The following is a 16,354-nucleotide window of genomic DNA, read 5'->3' as shown; positions in this document are numbered from 1 at the left end:
CAATGAGAAGCCTGCGCACCACAGCGAGAGAGTAGCCTCCATTTGCCACTTCTAGAGAACAGCCTGGAGGCAGCAATGAAGATCTAGTGCAGCCAAAAATAAACTTTAAAAATTCTATCTTTCCCTCTTGTAGCACCAAGATTTCAGTTTTTACATTTAAATCTTTGGTCTATCTGGAATTTAAAGTTGGTGAATTGGATTCCAATATGTTTTTTTCAGATAGCTAAATGGTTATCCTTGCAAAGTGGGAGTGTATTTATAGGATATAATATATAGGGGGAAAATCCATTTTCTACACAGTTTTGAAATGTCATCCTTATTATATATTAAGTTCCTGATTTACTTGAGTCTATTTCTGAACTTTTGGTCCTGGGCTATTGATCTGCCTGCTTATGTAGAGTTGGGTTTTACTGAAAAAGGAGAAAAAGACACTATAATAACAAAACAGGATATGATAGGAAAGGAGTATTCAGTTTCTAAAAAGAACCAAATGAAATTTCAAAAATAAAAAATAATCATTGACATTGAAACCCTAATGGTCAAGTTAAACAGTAGACAACATCTGAATTCATAGATCAATCTTAATATCATAAAGCAAAATAACCAGACATTTATGGGCCTCCAGCCTAAGCGGTATGTTTGCAAAAAATTCAAACCTGAATCTGATCAAATTTCTAGATCTAATTACCAGCTCATAGGAAATACAAGGGACTGGGGAGCGTATTAAATGATACTATGGGGACAGAATCAGCAAACTTCTTTTAAAAATTTTTTATTATTATTTTTTGACTGCGCTGGGTCTTCATTTTTTTGCTCAGGCTTCCTCTAGTTGCGGGCTTCTCTTGTTGTAGACTATAGGCTCTAGACTCTTGGGCTCAGTACTTGTGGCCCCTGGGCTTAGCTGCCCTGCGACATGTGGGATATTCCCGCAACAGGGATCAAAACTGTGTATTGGGCAGGGAAGCCCTCAGCAAACTCTTGATCCACAGAGTAAACAAACCGGTTACTTTAATAAATAAACTTCAAAGGGGGAAAAAAGAGGAAGAAGAAATCTAAAAATTAAGAGATTGAAGAGATACAACCAAAGACATAGGAGGACTCTGTTTGCATCCCCATTAGAGCAAACCATTTCTACAAAAACGTTTATGAAACATTCAGGGAAATTGAACATGGATTGATGATTTGATGATGTAAAGGAACATTAGTATTTCTTGAGTTTAGTAATAGTATTTTGGATTTATATATATGTGTGTATATATATATATATATATTTAAGTCTTTATGTTTTAGAGATAAACAGTAAAATATTTGGGGATAAAACTATGATTCTGGGATTTGATTTAAAATATCCAGTGGAGTGGTGATCATTTGGTAATGTATAGAAATATCAAATCACTGCGTTGTGTAATAGGAACTAACACAAGTGTTGTAGGTCAACTATGCTTCAAAACCCAAATAAACTTGTAGAAAAAGAGATCAGACTTGTGGTTATCAGAGGCAGGGGTAGGAGGAAAGAGGAACCAGAGAAAAGTGGTCAAAAGATACAAACTTCCAGTTATCAGATAAACTAAGTATTTGGAATATAACATTCAACATAATTAGTATAATTAACACTGCTGTATATTCTGTATGAAAGTGAAGAGAGTAAATCCTAAGTGTTCTCATTGTAAGGAAAAATTTCTCTTCTTTTTCTTTTATATGAGATAATGGATGTTCACTCATTGTGGCAATCATTTCATGATGTATATAGGTCAAATATGATTGCTGTTCACCTTAAACTTAGACAGTGCTGCATTAGTTTATCAATTAATCTCAATAAAACTAAAATAAATTGGGTCACAAAGGCAGGGTGCATGGTGGCTGACAGAACAGTCATAATGAGACTGGCCACGTATTTATAAGCTGGATGAAAGCTATAAGGGAGTTCCTTATTCTAGTCTCTCTACTTTTGCATGCTTACAAGTTTCCAAAGCAGAAAGTTTCAAAAGATTAGCCAAACCATTGCCTCTCTCCTAGTTTCAAAAGAGCCATAATTCTTCTGGCTTAAAACAGGATAGTCTTGGGATCTCCCTGGTGGGCCCATGGCTAAGACTCCACGCTCTCAATGTAGGGGGCCTGGGTTCGATCCCTGATCAGGCAATTAGACCCCATATGCCACAACTTAAAAATCCTGCATGCTGCACTTAAGACCCAATGCAGCCAAATAAATTTATTTTTTTAAAAGATGTAGAATTAAAACAAGCAAGGTAGTCTTCAGCCTTGATATTTGGTCTAGAAGCTTATTCTACCCAGACCTCTCCCCCAGGATTCACTTTCTGCAAGGAGATGGGATGAAGGTCTGGACTGGAGTCCAAATCAAGCCTTGACTTCTGATAGCTGGTAAGTTTCCAGAGAAGAGGGACAGAAGGCTCAGAGCCTTAGGAGAGGGTCTGTAATAAGAAACGTGCTTCATGCAGAACAGAACTGAGTTAGGGATGCTCCTTACCAGCAGGAAGATCCTGACAGTTAAGACCCTAAGAAGCCAACCAGTCACAGACCCCAAATGCATAGTCTCATTACTAATCCAAGAAATGCAAATGAAAAGAATAATTCTGTCTTTGTGTCATATTAGTATTAAAAAAATCATAAAGCCCCCGTGTGGATGTGAATGTGGAAAAAGCAGAGTTCTGACAAATACTACAACCTGAGTGGAAACTGATACAACCCAGCAGCACGTGTCAAAATCTGACCGAGCAGCTCCTCAACCAGGGGTTTATTTCTAAGACAAGAATCTAAGATGTGCACGAAGCTTCACTGTCAAGGATAATACCAGAGCGGAAATTTACAGTGGGGAGAAACTGGAAGCAATTTAAATATCCAGTGTGGAGGTTTGAAAATACATCCACAAATACTTGGACTTCCCTGGTGGTCCAGTGGTAAAGAATCTGCCTGGTAATGCAGGGGACACAGGTTTGATCCCTGGTCCGGGAAGATCCTGCATGCCTCAGCGAGCCACAGATACTGCAATGAATAGCCCCCACTTACCACAAAAAGAGAAAGCCCCCGCAGCCACAAGTAAGTAAACAAACAAAAAGATATACTCACAAATTCTGATATTGCTTCTTTCAGGACAAGGGGTTTAATTCCCCTTCCCTTGTGAGCTGTTCTTGGGGGGACCAACTTCTAATGAATAGAGTCTGGTGAAAATGATGACGAGTTGTGACTTCCTGGGGTAGGTCATAAAAGATACTGTGGCTCTTTCTGTTGGAATGATTGGTCCTGGGGGAAGTCAGTGGCCGTGTCAAAAAGACTCACAGCCCCATCAAGCAGCCCACACCAGGAGGAACTGAGACCTCTTGCCAAGAGCCGTGTCAAGTGAGCCGGCTTGGAAGCAGATTGTCCAGCAGCAGCCAAGTCTAAGGTTGCCATAATTACAGTCTCATGAGGTGCCCTGAGCTAGAACAACTCGGTGAAGCCACTCCTGAACTCCAGTTCCACAGGAGCTGTTAATTAATATTTTTGGTTTGAGCCAATTAAGTTTTGGTATAACGTGGCACTGTTAACCAAACTTTTAGAAACAAGAGACCGGACTGAAATAAAAAGGTGTATTTGGGATTTATTAGGACTGCAGCCTGGGAGACACAGATTCAAGAAGCACTTGAATTGCCTTCCATTGGCCGACAAAACAGGGGAGGCGTATAAAGGCAAAAACTGCAAGGTTAGTCACACGGGTTGTTTATCAGGAATTTTTTACTATATGTGTTAGTTATATTGGAAAATACTATAAAGTACTTTTTTAATACCTGCAACTCTACTAATAAAGAGGTAACCACACTTAACAAATTGGCATTTGTCTTTTTTGTTTCATTCATGCTTTGTATTGATTTATATTTTGACCTCCAGCTTTATTTCTATCATGACCATTTCCCCATACTATTATATATGGTAAGTGTAATTTTTAATGACTATGTACCTCACTGTGTGGATGGGCCATAATTTAATGCATCCTCTATTACTGGAATTATTATCTATTGTTGTATAATGAAGACAAACTGAAATTATAATGGAGCAATCACAGTTCATGTGTGTGTACTAAGTCACTCATTCGTGTCCAACTCTTTGCGACCCTATGGACTGTAGCCCACCAGGCTTTTCTGTCCATGGGATTCTCCAGGCAAGAATACTGGCGTAGGTTGCCATGCCCTCCTCCAGGGGATCTTCCTGACTCAGGGATCGAACCCCTGTCTGTTACATCTCCTGCATTGGTAGGCAGGTTCTTTACCACTAGCGCCACCTGGGAAGCCCCACTCACAGTTCATGTGTCAAAGTCGCTCAGTTGTGTCCGACTCTTTGCGACCCCATGGACTATATAGTCCATGGAATTCTCCAGGCCAGAATACTGGAGTGGGTAGCCTTTCCCTTCTCCAGGGGATCTTCCCAACTCAGGGATCGAACCCAGGCCTCCCACGTTGCACGCGGATTCTTTACCAGCTGAGCCACAAGGAAAGCAGAAGAATAACTAGAGTAGGTACCCACTCACAGTTCAGGCACACAGAAATGGAGTGGGTGACCACTAAGGATTTGGTCTCAGACACATCCCTGCAGCACTGAAAAACTTGAGCTTTCTTTGAACTGTACCAGACCCAAGGACATTGCCAGCACCTCCTGCTATAACCTTATGATCTCAAGGTCTCCCCTTGTAAATATGCAACCATTTTGGATCCCAACCAGTTCTAAACAAGCACTCTTCCTTCTGTTCAGCTCCATTTATAATTCATTTTTATCATAAGCACCTTGGCTCCCTGGAACTCTCACTTTCTGATAAGATTTATCTAAAGCAGCTTTTATTTTTAAAAAGTTAAAGATTTGATTTGTCTGATCAAATACATACTAGGTAAACTTCCTGGTCAAAAAGTGCCAAAGGTGGTTTTTTAAATAACTAGTCTTTTTTTTTTTTTTTCTTTTTCATCTTGTATAGAGAAATGTGATGACTCTAACACCAACACAACAGTTGTAGAATGTGGACTGGCCATGGGTCACAGCCACTAACAGAACAGAAAAATACTCAAAACTATTTAAGCAGCAGCAAGAGTGAAAAACCACCTGATTCTGTGCTGAGCAGGAAGGTAAATGCCAATCAACTTTGACATGTTATATCAATGTTCTAATTCACAAATATATCTCACAAGGCTTATCAATACACTGTCTGGAAGTGCTCACTCACACTCTCTTCAAACTTCATATATCATGCCTGACTTTGTGACTAGCCTAGATACCTCATGTGAATGGAATCATACACTATTTACTTGCTTTCCCCTTTTGTGACTGGCTTACATAAACAAAATGCCCTCAAAGTTCACCCAAATTGTAGCAGGAGTCAGAATTTCCTTCCTGTTTAAGGCTGAATAATATTATGTTGTATGTATATACTACTTTTTGTTGCTTTCACCTTTTGGTTATGGTGAATAATGCTGCTATGAACATGGGTGTGCATATGACCATATGACAATGGCTTCAGCAAAACTTCAAATAAAATGCTGCATAAGTACGAAGTGACAACTCGAGCTTCCCTTGTCCTTTCAGCCTGATGAATGAGATTTTATGCAAGAAATGGCATTTCAAACAACAGAAGGGTATGTTCAGAGTCATGGAGATGGAAAAGGAAATAAATTTAAATTCAGTAACACCAGGGAATTCCCTGGTGGTCCAGTTGTTAGGACTCTGCGCTTTCACTGCTGAAGATGCAGGTTCAATCTCAGGTCAGGGAATTAAGATCTCACAAGCTACATGGCCAAAAAAAAAAAAAAAAAAAAAATTGGTGATATATATATATATCACCAAAGGTGGCAGGTGATGAAGTCAATGCTGACTATTCCAAATGAAGGTGGGATTTTGTCTAACATTGATCAGTTTTCTTCATAATCTGGTTTCATTTCCTGTAATTGTTTTCAGTGCTTTAGATTCATGCTGTTTCATGGTGGATTTTTAAAAAGGCGTAACCTGACCCCACCTTTCATACGAGGAAATGACACACACAGAGGCTTATAATGACACATCTCAAATTCCTACTGTTAAGAGGCAGGGGTAGAACCATAACCCACACCCAGGGTTTTCGCCACTGACAAGACACCCAGCAGAACTTTACCTGTCTCATCACCTATTCTCAGCCTTTGCATGAGACTAGGGAAAAGAAGGGCGTGATTACTTTTGTAAAGTCCCCAAAGCCCTCTGCGTTCATGCAGTGCTTGTGTTTCCAAACTACTTTCATAAGCACCGTCTTCAGGAGCTGTTACCAAGCGTCTCCTCTGCCACACGTCTCACTAGAAGAAGCACACCACCATTCTAGTTCTGACAGTTTCTCTTGTGTTGTTTGCTAATAAAAAAGTCTGTGATGTTTAAATAGTTCCAAGTCCCGACCGAAAGTAAGCACAACTAAACTGGAAACAGATACACTATGAATGCAGGAACACTATATTTATTAAGTCAATAATTCATTTTTAGCAATACAAGTACAGAATATATCACAATGCTGGTTACAAACATACTTAGTATGGTTTAATGGTTACAAATAATGGTGGGTACTACAAGTTTGTGATAAGGGTGATATGAAAGGTCATTCTGACACAATGAAGAATTGTCTTTAAAAAAATCCGTCAATGACCTTAGATATTTCTATAGAAATTACTGTGGCACTATTAGTGGGGATTTTCATGTAAAGAATTGATAGTGATTTGCTTTTGTTTCAGTAAGAGCTTTTTGAGTCTATTAAACTAAAATCCCCGGTTGCTTAATAAAGTATAAAAATAGTACTGACCTGGTAATATTTAATAAAACATAGCATTCATTCACATCATAAAAGTAGAACTAAAGTGAAAAGTTTTTAGTTACCATGGCAACAGATCTTCCCATAAAAGTAATCTACAGAAATGAGTAATGTTACACAAATGGTACCTGCAAAGTTATTTAGTGATCCAACACTTGTGCACCACAAACCAAGTTTTCTAGATATCTATATATAGCATATATTTTTAATCTTAAATTTTACTTAAAAAAAAAAATGTGCACTTCAACAAACTCACTAAGGCCACTCATGCTATAGATGCCTAGGATTGCAATTAAAGAACAGCATTATTTTAACAAATCCTCAAGCACACTCCTTCAGGTCACCAACAGGGTAAAACCAGTTTTCTGCCTAAAACATTCCTGAGATTTGTGGACAACTACTAATGTTCAAGCTGGAGATGAATTAAAATGTCAGATTTAAAAAAAAAAAAAAAAAAAAAAGGAATTTTCTAGCAAGAACTGAGGTCCTCCAAGAGGTGAAATATATATGCTAATTCTTAGAGCAAAAATAAAAGTCTTAGAGACGCTTTTACTTATAAATATTTTTCCAGTAGTAACTTTGCCATCCAGAAAAAGAACAGTTTGGAAGTAGCCAGGCTACAGATTCAGGGGGAAAAAATGGTAGAGTGACAGTTTAATACAGGTATCCTCCTCTTTCTGAAAGTTCACTTTATGCTACTTTGCTTTTATCAAAGACCTGCAATAGCGCCTGTTTTTACTAATCGAAAACAGATCCAAAAAGGAGCGTCACTTTCACGAAAAGAGGTGAAAAGCAGAAACGGCATTCAGCGTCTGTGTGCACACAGCTGTTAGGAGGCAGCGGCCATGAGCAGCAGGATCGGCACCGCCACGCTCCTCTCCTGGAACTCGGCTCCGCATCGCAGCTTCAAGCCGCCACAGCTTTACCTGTGTGGGCTTCTGTGCTTTATCTCAATTTATTTTGCGCATCTATTAGCAAGACGTGCCCTAGGCTAATTACTGCTCTGCTCTTCACCTGTTTTGGCTTAAAGAGGTTTCATGGGAACACTCTACTTTTGGACAGCGGGAAAAGACTGCTGTCCCTGCTGCTACTTAGCAAACCATTCTTTCCATCTGTAAAGTACGGTCCAAAGCTTCAATCATGTTCTAGGCATGTGTTTACTGTTGAGCATTCTGTCTGCACTGTCAGGAGCAGCCAAATGGCACGCTATTTATAAGACTGCAGCTGCTTGATCTAGTTTTCTCAAAATTATGAACTTTTCTCTAACAGGCTAAGGTCTCTGTCCAATCTCCGATTTTCACAAAACAAAGCACACATGCACGGGGGCCATTCCAAAGCAATGCCAGCTGTCTGTGAGCAGAGACAGCTCTGATAACGGTAAGGGTCCTAACGCTTTGAGCAAAGTCAGCTGTGGCGACCCATAAAAACTATGGTCTAAAAAACCCCCGACTGGCTCTCTGCAACGGAACAAAGGAGTGACGGACCACCGCTGCGGTCCAGGAGTGTTACGGCTCCCAGATGCACCCAGCTTGAGTAGCACCAAACTTCAGGGAATAAAACCCCGAGTACAAGAGAGAACAAGGTCAGGAAAGGAGGCCACCAAAGGCCTCTTATTTAATATTACTTGGTTGAACTGCCAGAAAAGTCTTTTAAGCTGGTCTATGCTTTCTTATACATAACCCCACCATATACGAAAAATCTGTTCAAGCAACTGGTTATTGTGAAGTAAATTTTACTCTGAGACTTTTTTCCCCTACCCCCATAAATCATGATGATATTCACCTAACTTATCCTAAACATTCCGACTAAAAGGATAAAACCCACACTTAAAATTATTAGAGTTTTATTCTTCATTAGAACCAGAAATAATAGCATATTAAGTTATACCACCATCAGAAACTGGCAATCTCTTTTCTCAATCTAGAGTGTCTGCATTAAGTACATGGATTTACAGAAAACTACATTAAAACAGTGGCAATACGGCCAACTATCAGCAATGGTTTTTTTTTAAGAAAAACTGGCTGCCATGTAACATCATCACCCTGTGGTCCTCGGCTTCTAAGTGTCATGCTGCTTTATCACTGAGTGTTATCTGAGTTCAAACTGAATTAGAGAAGATGAGGCCTTAAGTCATTTGCTGGGTTTTATCCTAGGAAATGCTGTATATGCACAAAACCAAAAATACAGATTAAAAAAAAAAAAAAACTTCATATGAAAACATAAGTTTCAAAATATTTATTGAAAAACAATTTACCATGACATTCCTATACCACAAACATACCACAGGACTCTAAATAACCAACAAAAGTATACAAAGCCTATCCTTAAAATCTTTGGAGGTATTAAATATATAGGCCCATGAGGATAGAGCTGAGTAACTTAAAAATGTTAGTCCTTGGTCACACAGACTATTTGGTAATTAATAAAGAGGTGCCTCTTGGCATTAAATTGCAATTAACTGGGAGGGGGAGGTGCAGGTGTGCCAATGTGCTCTTTTCAATTAAAAATAATTCAGTATGAGGATTACACCCAGGTTTCGAAATCACACAGCTATCATCTTAAAGACATCTGGGCTTGTTTCATTTCTTCTACCTCCCCTAGGGAATCCCCTCCTGGGGACTTAAAAACAGTGGGATCATAACTAACAAGATGGCAAATAACAGCCTTAAACAAGGTTATATTGGGGAAGGTCAAAAAAGTGTTTAAAATTGAATTGATCTGAAATTTCCAATTACTTTTTCTGCACTCCTTGTGGTGGACAGTTTACATTCCCGCCCCCCCCCCACCCCCTCCCATCCCAACACACCTGTTAAAAGAAAACCCAAATTCAGCACACATCCACTCACCCACAGACCACTCCAAGCATTAGCCAGGAGCAACAACTCTTAACAGCCAAGTCATGAACCCCTGAAAATAGGGGGGAAAACCCTGATTCTTAACTATAGAGGCACCAAACAGGCCACTATAATAAGAACTGAGGTAACGGCAACAGACCTTTTTTGTTTCTTGAATTGCTACATGTTATAACTTCTCAAATTTGAATATTACCTCAACATTAAATAACTTGACTGGCTTAAATGAAAAATCAAAACCCAATAAACAGAAAGATGAGTTAGTGAAATAGATATATCATTAGCAGGAATCTTTACATTTGACTTTTGAATTTCATATAAAATGATCTACTGCTTACAATATTTTTTTTAATCATAAACATGAAGGATTTCTTAAGAATTGCTTATTTGGCGGCATTTGTTTTTCCATTAATCCCCATAAACCAAACATTAACCTAAAATTCCCATCTGGACATGAGCTATTTCATGACTCAGCCAATATACTTGCAAACTGCGTTATCAGGGTAGCATTTAAAATGAGAGGGATGGCTGCAGCAGATATTTATAGACTTGTTTAGGGCATTGCCATCTGTGTACCTTGACTAAAGATATGCCACTGAAATTGCCAAACTTCCCTAATTTGGTGACTATTACATGAATACAATTTTTGTATTATCAGTTTTCATAATACATCTAAATGAAATCATTCTACGATAAAAGTAAAAGCAGGGGCTAAAATAATCATCTAAAACCTCTGGTCCAAATAACCCCTTTCTACATTAGGCTGGTCCTTTTCAGATCCTCCTGGTCCTGTTAGCAAAAGCTATCAGAGCATCTTGCCTTTTTGTACCCAAAAAAAACACAACAAAACCAAAACAACCAAAGAATTAAAATTGCTGGTTTATCAGCTTTTCTATTACTTACAGGTCAACACTGGTCCAGTTCAGATGAATCTGACAGTCCTTCCCCCTTGTCATACAGCCCTGGAGTGGCTGTATCCATTTTTCTAGGTAAGGTAGCCAAATCTAAGTCAGGATGTCCCTCTGCTATTAGTACTTGTGTTAACTTTTCTATACTGTGTATAAAGATTTTCCCCATAAAATTTCTTTACAGTACAGTATTGAATACCTCCTCAAGGAAGAATTATATGTTAAAAAGTTGTTAAAATCATCCTTACATAATAAGAATGCAACTCTTTTAAACTCTTAAATAGTTTTATTTAGGGGTTCTTTTTTTCTTTCAGGCTTTCTGCAAAATGAATTACTTTAAAAAAAAGAAAAAAGAAAACAAAAAAATTCCTGTTGTTTGTTCTACGAGGTTGAAAATATGGGCCAGACTACTTATACATGCGGTACATGCTGAATATAACTGAATATATGCTTATTCCTACGGACACTCTGCAAGAAAGGGATCACCCAAATAGGGTCAAAGGACTGGACCAGTGTTTCAATGCAAATTCCAGCCCCAAAAAACAACATGGTTTTGATTTCACAGTATGAATTCCCTGGAATCTGGGAAAAGGTAAGTTAGTTAACTGAGGTCCTCCCTCAGCAGCTGGGTCCCTCGACATTCTGAGCAATCAGGAAGGACTGCACCACTTCTTCAGTGGACTGGGGGCTGGTGTTGACGTCTTCAAGAGCATCGGTCACGGAATACTGCCGATCTCGTAACCGGTTCCAGTTAGACAGAACATTGTGGTACTCAAACACTTTCTCATAATTTCCAATGGAGTTGTAAAGTTTAATGAGACCTCGGTAATCATATTCCAGTCCACTGTAGCCTTCACCGAAAAGTTTCTTCCCTGAAAGTAAACAGAAAAAGAAAGGAAGCTCAAATAATGAAATAAAGTAGTTTCTACAACACAAGCTTAGTTCTTTAAAATAGGGTGTCTTTGTCTTATTCCTTTTAAAAGGAATAGATTCAATTAAAAATGTTTTTATTGGAACACAGTTGCTTTACAATATTGTGTTAAGTTTCTTGCTACACAGCAAAGGGAATCGTCACACATAACGCATGTACATGTGTCCCCTCCCTTCGTTAGACTCCCGCCCCACTGAGGTCACCACAGAACGTCGAGGAGAGCGGCCCGTGGTGGTCAGTGGGTCCTCACTGGTTATGTGTTTTACACTCAGTAGTGTGCTGACGTCAGTCCCAGACTCCCAATCATCCCACCCTCCAGCTGGAACACATTCAATTCTTCTATCAGTGTTTACTGACACAGTCTTACCCACAGACCACTTCTAAGACTTAAAAAAATTCTCTTGTCTAAGGTCATTGGTCTCTGTAGAATAAAATTTTAAAATTTCATAGTCTGAAGAGAATTCATAAAGAGCTCACAGCTCATTTACAGGGCATACTGTTTTTAAAAAAGCAAAGTACCTGGAGTATGCCACCTTTTATGTAAAATAAAATATTTATGTCTGTGAACATTTATGCCAAAAGATATACAGAGGAAAGATGCTGGTGGTCCAGTGGTTAAGAATCCACCTGCCAATGCAGGAACACAGGTTCGCTCTCTGGTCTGGGAGGACCCCACATGCCTTTGGGCAACTAAGCCAGTGAGCCCCCACACCCCACGGAGTCCAAGCGCTAGAGCTGAGAGGCACAACTACCGAGCCCACGGGCCACAACTACTGAAGCCTGCACGCCGAGCCCACGCTCAGCGACGAGGAGCCCGCACACAGCAGCAGGGACCAGCACGGCCAGAAATAAAAACCACAGGAAAAATAGATGAGAAACTGACAAGGCCTGTTACTCATAGCAGTGAGTGGAGAGGAGAAATTAAGAGCAGCCACACATCTGTGAGAAGACCTTTCTATACAGTTGACTTTTTTTTTTTGGTCATGTCATGTGGCTTGTGGGATCTTAGTTCCCTAACTAGAGATTGAACCCAGGCCCTCGGCAGTGACCCTGAGGAGTTTTAACCACTGGACTGCCAGGGAACTCCACAGTTCTGATTTTCTAGAGTATTAATATTTCACAGTCAAATAATCTAGCAGACTAAATAAAAATAGGGGAATGTTATACAAACATAAACAAATGAACCTAGTTCTCTCGTAAATGAGTAACTCACTGATAGCAGGTGGCAGGGAGATAAGCAACCTATAAATTTTGAACACAGTATTCTGATTATATACCTTCAGGTTAAGGACAAGGTAAACTGTAAATGAATATTAAGCTCTAAGCAGTGACTTTGGTTTTCATAGTACTATGGGTTAACAATTCTAAAACTACTTTGTGTATATTGTAGGGTTAAGCAAGATAATCTATTATGGATAATGAGGAATCTTCACATAGACGGATATATGATTTGAGGCAAAGGTAGCACAGCAGAGGGGAAAGACAGTGTTTTGAAAAAATGGTCCTGGTCAACTGATATCCATACAGAAGGGAAAAAGGAAGAGGGGAACAAATTTGATCGCTACCTCACAAATTTCCAGAAGATAATCTTCCAAAAGAGTATCTTCTGACTTTGGGGTAGAAAAAGATTTCCAAAACACAATTTAAAAAGTGTCAACCATAAAATAAAAAAGCAATATTTGATTATATTAAACTTTAAGAACTTTTGTTCTTTGAAAGGCACCATTAAGAAACAAGCAGTAGAAGGACAGTTATCTGCAACACATTAACTAACAAAGGGCTTATTACATCTAAAGTATATAAAGAACTTCCATAAACCAAGAAGAAAGTGACAAACAAATTCAATAAAAACATGGGAAGAGTTTTAACAGGCACAACATTAGATGATGACCACAGTATCCTATTTTGTGATAGGTCTGAACTGAAAACAATTCAAATATTCTGAATATCAGCTAACAGTCGAATGGATAAATAATGACATACTAATTCAATACAATATTACATGGCACTGGAAATTAACAAGCAACAGGGAAATGAACACCACTGATGTATTTAACAACTGATGTTCACCAAAAGAAACAAAGCATATAAAAATATACATTGTATGATTTCATTTATATCAAGTTCTAAAACAGGTAAACTTGCTGTACGTTAAAATCAGGAGAAGGGTGAGGAGGGGCTAGAGGTAGTGTTTACATAAATATTTAAAAATAACTATTTTTGCCTTTACTTGACACACGACTGTCCTATTTCTTATTACTGGCTTCAATTATCAATAAATAATCTTTAGCAAAATGTTATAGAAGACTTCTGAGCGGCTCCTGGAGATCCTGAGCAGCTCTAAACCCATTTAAGTCTTAATAACAACACTTCCCTATACAACATATAAGACATGTTGATCTCTTATCAATTAAAACAATTTTAAAATAACATACCAATTGCTATAGATCGCAAATAAAGTTTCTCAGCATTTTCATACTGATTCATGTCATAATTATATAAAGAAGCCAGATGTCCCACTGAAAGGGCTACTTCATAATCTTCTTGACCAAGAAGTTGTTCTTTAATCTGAATTGCTTTGATGTGCATTTCTTCAGCTTCCTGAAAAATAATCAAGCTGTATTAACCATTAGGTTATACTTTTTACTATGTCAATTAGTAACATTCTTCTAGATGTCAAAAACAGCTTATGGATGGCATAAGGTAATTCGGTCAGAGAAGACACTACACAGTTCCAAAAGCTGCCTACGGGAAGCATCACTGGCTTGGGGAAGCTGTCTATGCACATAAGCTGACGAAACATTGAAATACACCAAAGTGACAAGGGGAAAACGTGTCCTTGTAATAAAAAGCTGTTAGAAGAAATTAACGTCAAAATATTCTAAAATGAAAACTTCTTTCAATTTAACATACTCCAAAATTTAATTGAACTGTGTTAAGAAACTCTATACTGTATTATTTTACACAGAAGTATACTTTACTATTTCAATTTTTTTTTGAGTTTTGACAATTTTTATCTCAATAAACAGGTTAACTGAGGAATATGTAAACTGATTTTCAGATAAAAATCAATGTCTTAGATAGCAACTCTCATTCCTTTCTTATTGGACCCTATAATGAGCAATAATAAGAATTTATAACCTAAAATTCTAAAAGGGAACTAAATTCAGTACATTTTTCACACTACAATTATATAATACTTGCATTATCTTACATTTCTTGCACACCTAACTATGTGTCAGGCATTCGGCTAAGTGTTCAATTTAAACTATTAGCTAAGAGCTATGTTTTAAGTCTGATATATATATTTTTCTATGGCCTGTATTTTTGAATTTTATTTATATTTTGACTGTTGTTTTATACTAGCTATTTTCTCAATTCTTATGTGAAATAATGTGGAAGCATAATAAATGTATACTTAATAGTTTAAGATTACTGAAGAAGCATTACTTAAGATTTATTATTCACACTGTACTTTATTACCTAAGATTACAAATAGACAGAAAAATGCAGTAAAATGTGCTCCTACCTTAAATTTCCTCATTGACTGATAAAGTCTTCCAAGGTTTCCATAGTGTTTTGCAGTCTGTACATTAAATTCTCCAAAAGCTTTTTTAGCTAGTTGGAGTGAAGACAGATGCAAATCGTGAGCTTCTTGAAGCAGCCTCTGTTCAGTTTCTTTATTATGACAGTCAATAGCAATCTCCTCTAAAATAAGTGCTAAATAAGAAGGCAATAAAATCAGTGCACTTTCAAACCATGTATCAAAATTCATCAGAACATATACTTTAGAATTAAATTTTATAAATGTTACTTGTATATACTTATATATGTTTATGATTTAGAACCATAAACCATTTAACATACCAAAGAACTGGTAAAGATGAGCATATTCCATTTTAATGAGAAAAACAAAACAAAACAAAACACGTTTGGGGTCATTCTATTTTGCATAGTATAATGGTTTTCAAATGTAAGAAAAACAACAGTATACAACAAATTATTTTGCAGAATTACTCTTTTACCAGGATCAGTTTGCTTTGCTGACGTGAAACTTTTTTAAGCAAATAGAAGACAGACAAGAATGAAGACACAAATTTTTTAAAGTTGTGAAAGTGTGTCAAGGACTACCTAACCACTCCTGAAAACTGTGAAAGCATATTCTTCAAACTATATAAGCTTTAACCAAGCAGAAGTAAAAGAACGGGTTTCCTCCTAACTCACTTGACCAGTCAAATCAGGTAAGAAGATATTTTAACTTCAAAGTCCTATTTGAGACCCTCAAACTCCATTTAAAGTCTTACAAATACATATGCTTTAACCAGGCAATTTTATTGCTAGGAAAACTGCCCATGTGCACAAAACTAAGAGATTTAGTTCACTGTAGCATTTTTAAAGAACAAAAGGTTAAAAAAATTTAAAGGTCCAATAAGATAGGTACAGTTAAAAACATTAAAAAATTAGAAAAAACATCAGAAAAAAGGATATATATACCTACATGTATTGAAATGAGAAAATGTTTGTACTATACTGAGTGAACAAAGCAGATTACAGAACTAAAAAAAAAATTATTCACTCATTTCAGTCTTCAAAGAAAGAAAAGTCAAAAAATATTTGCCCACATGTTGATTCTGGATTGATGAGATTTCAAGTTAACTTAATTTTTTCTCTTTTCATTCTTGATATTAATCATGTATTACTTGCATGACTTCAAAAATGCAAACCTAGAGGGGAGGTAAAGCCTAGCTCCAGAAATAAGGTAAAAGTTACTCATCATGCAAGGAATTACCACATGGGTGACCCAATGTCAGCAAAATGAAAAGCCCTTGGTAGGAACTGCAGAAGAGTTAAAAAGTAAAGA

At 37.6% G+C, this 16,354-nt stretch overlaps 1 protein-coding gene across 2 annotated transcripts in view; it reads right to left on the bottom strand.

Annotated features, from left to right (window-relative positions):
- Positions 1-6,438: 6,438 nt before the first annotated feature.
- Positions 6,439-16,354, bottom strand: part of APPBP2 (amyloid beta precursor protein binding protein 2) — a 61,568-nt gene continuing 51,652 nt past the window's right edge. For both annotated transcript variants that reach the window (XM_061142696.1, XM_061142697.1), the window contains 3 exons: positions 15,023-15,213; positions 13,929-14,094; positions 6,439-11,434 (listed from right to left, as the gene is read on the bottom strand). In XM_061142696.1, coding sequence (XP_060998679.1) covers positions 11,181-11,434; positions 13,929-14,094; positions 15,023-15,213 — 611 coding nt within the window. In that variant the 3' untranslated portion in view covers positions 6,439-11,180. The remainder of the gene's footprint in view (positions 11,435-13,928; positions 14,095-15,022; positions 15,214-16,354) is intronic.

The sequence above is a fragment of the Dama dama genome, chromosome 5 (genome assembly GCF_033118175.1).
Source record: "Dama dama isolate Ldn47 chromosome 5, ASM3311817v1, whole genome shotgun sequence".
In the NCBI taxonomy this organism is placed as follows: Eukaryota; Metazoa; Chordata; class Mammalia; order Artiodactyla; family Cervidae; genus Dama; species Dama dama.
The sequence above is the reverse complement of the archived record's forward strand: the minus strand, read 5'-3'. Positions and strand labels throughout refer to the sequence as shown.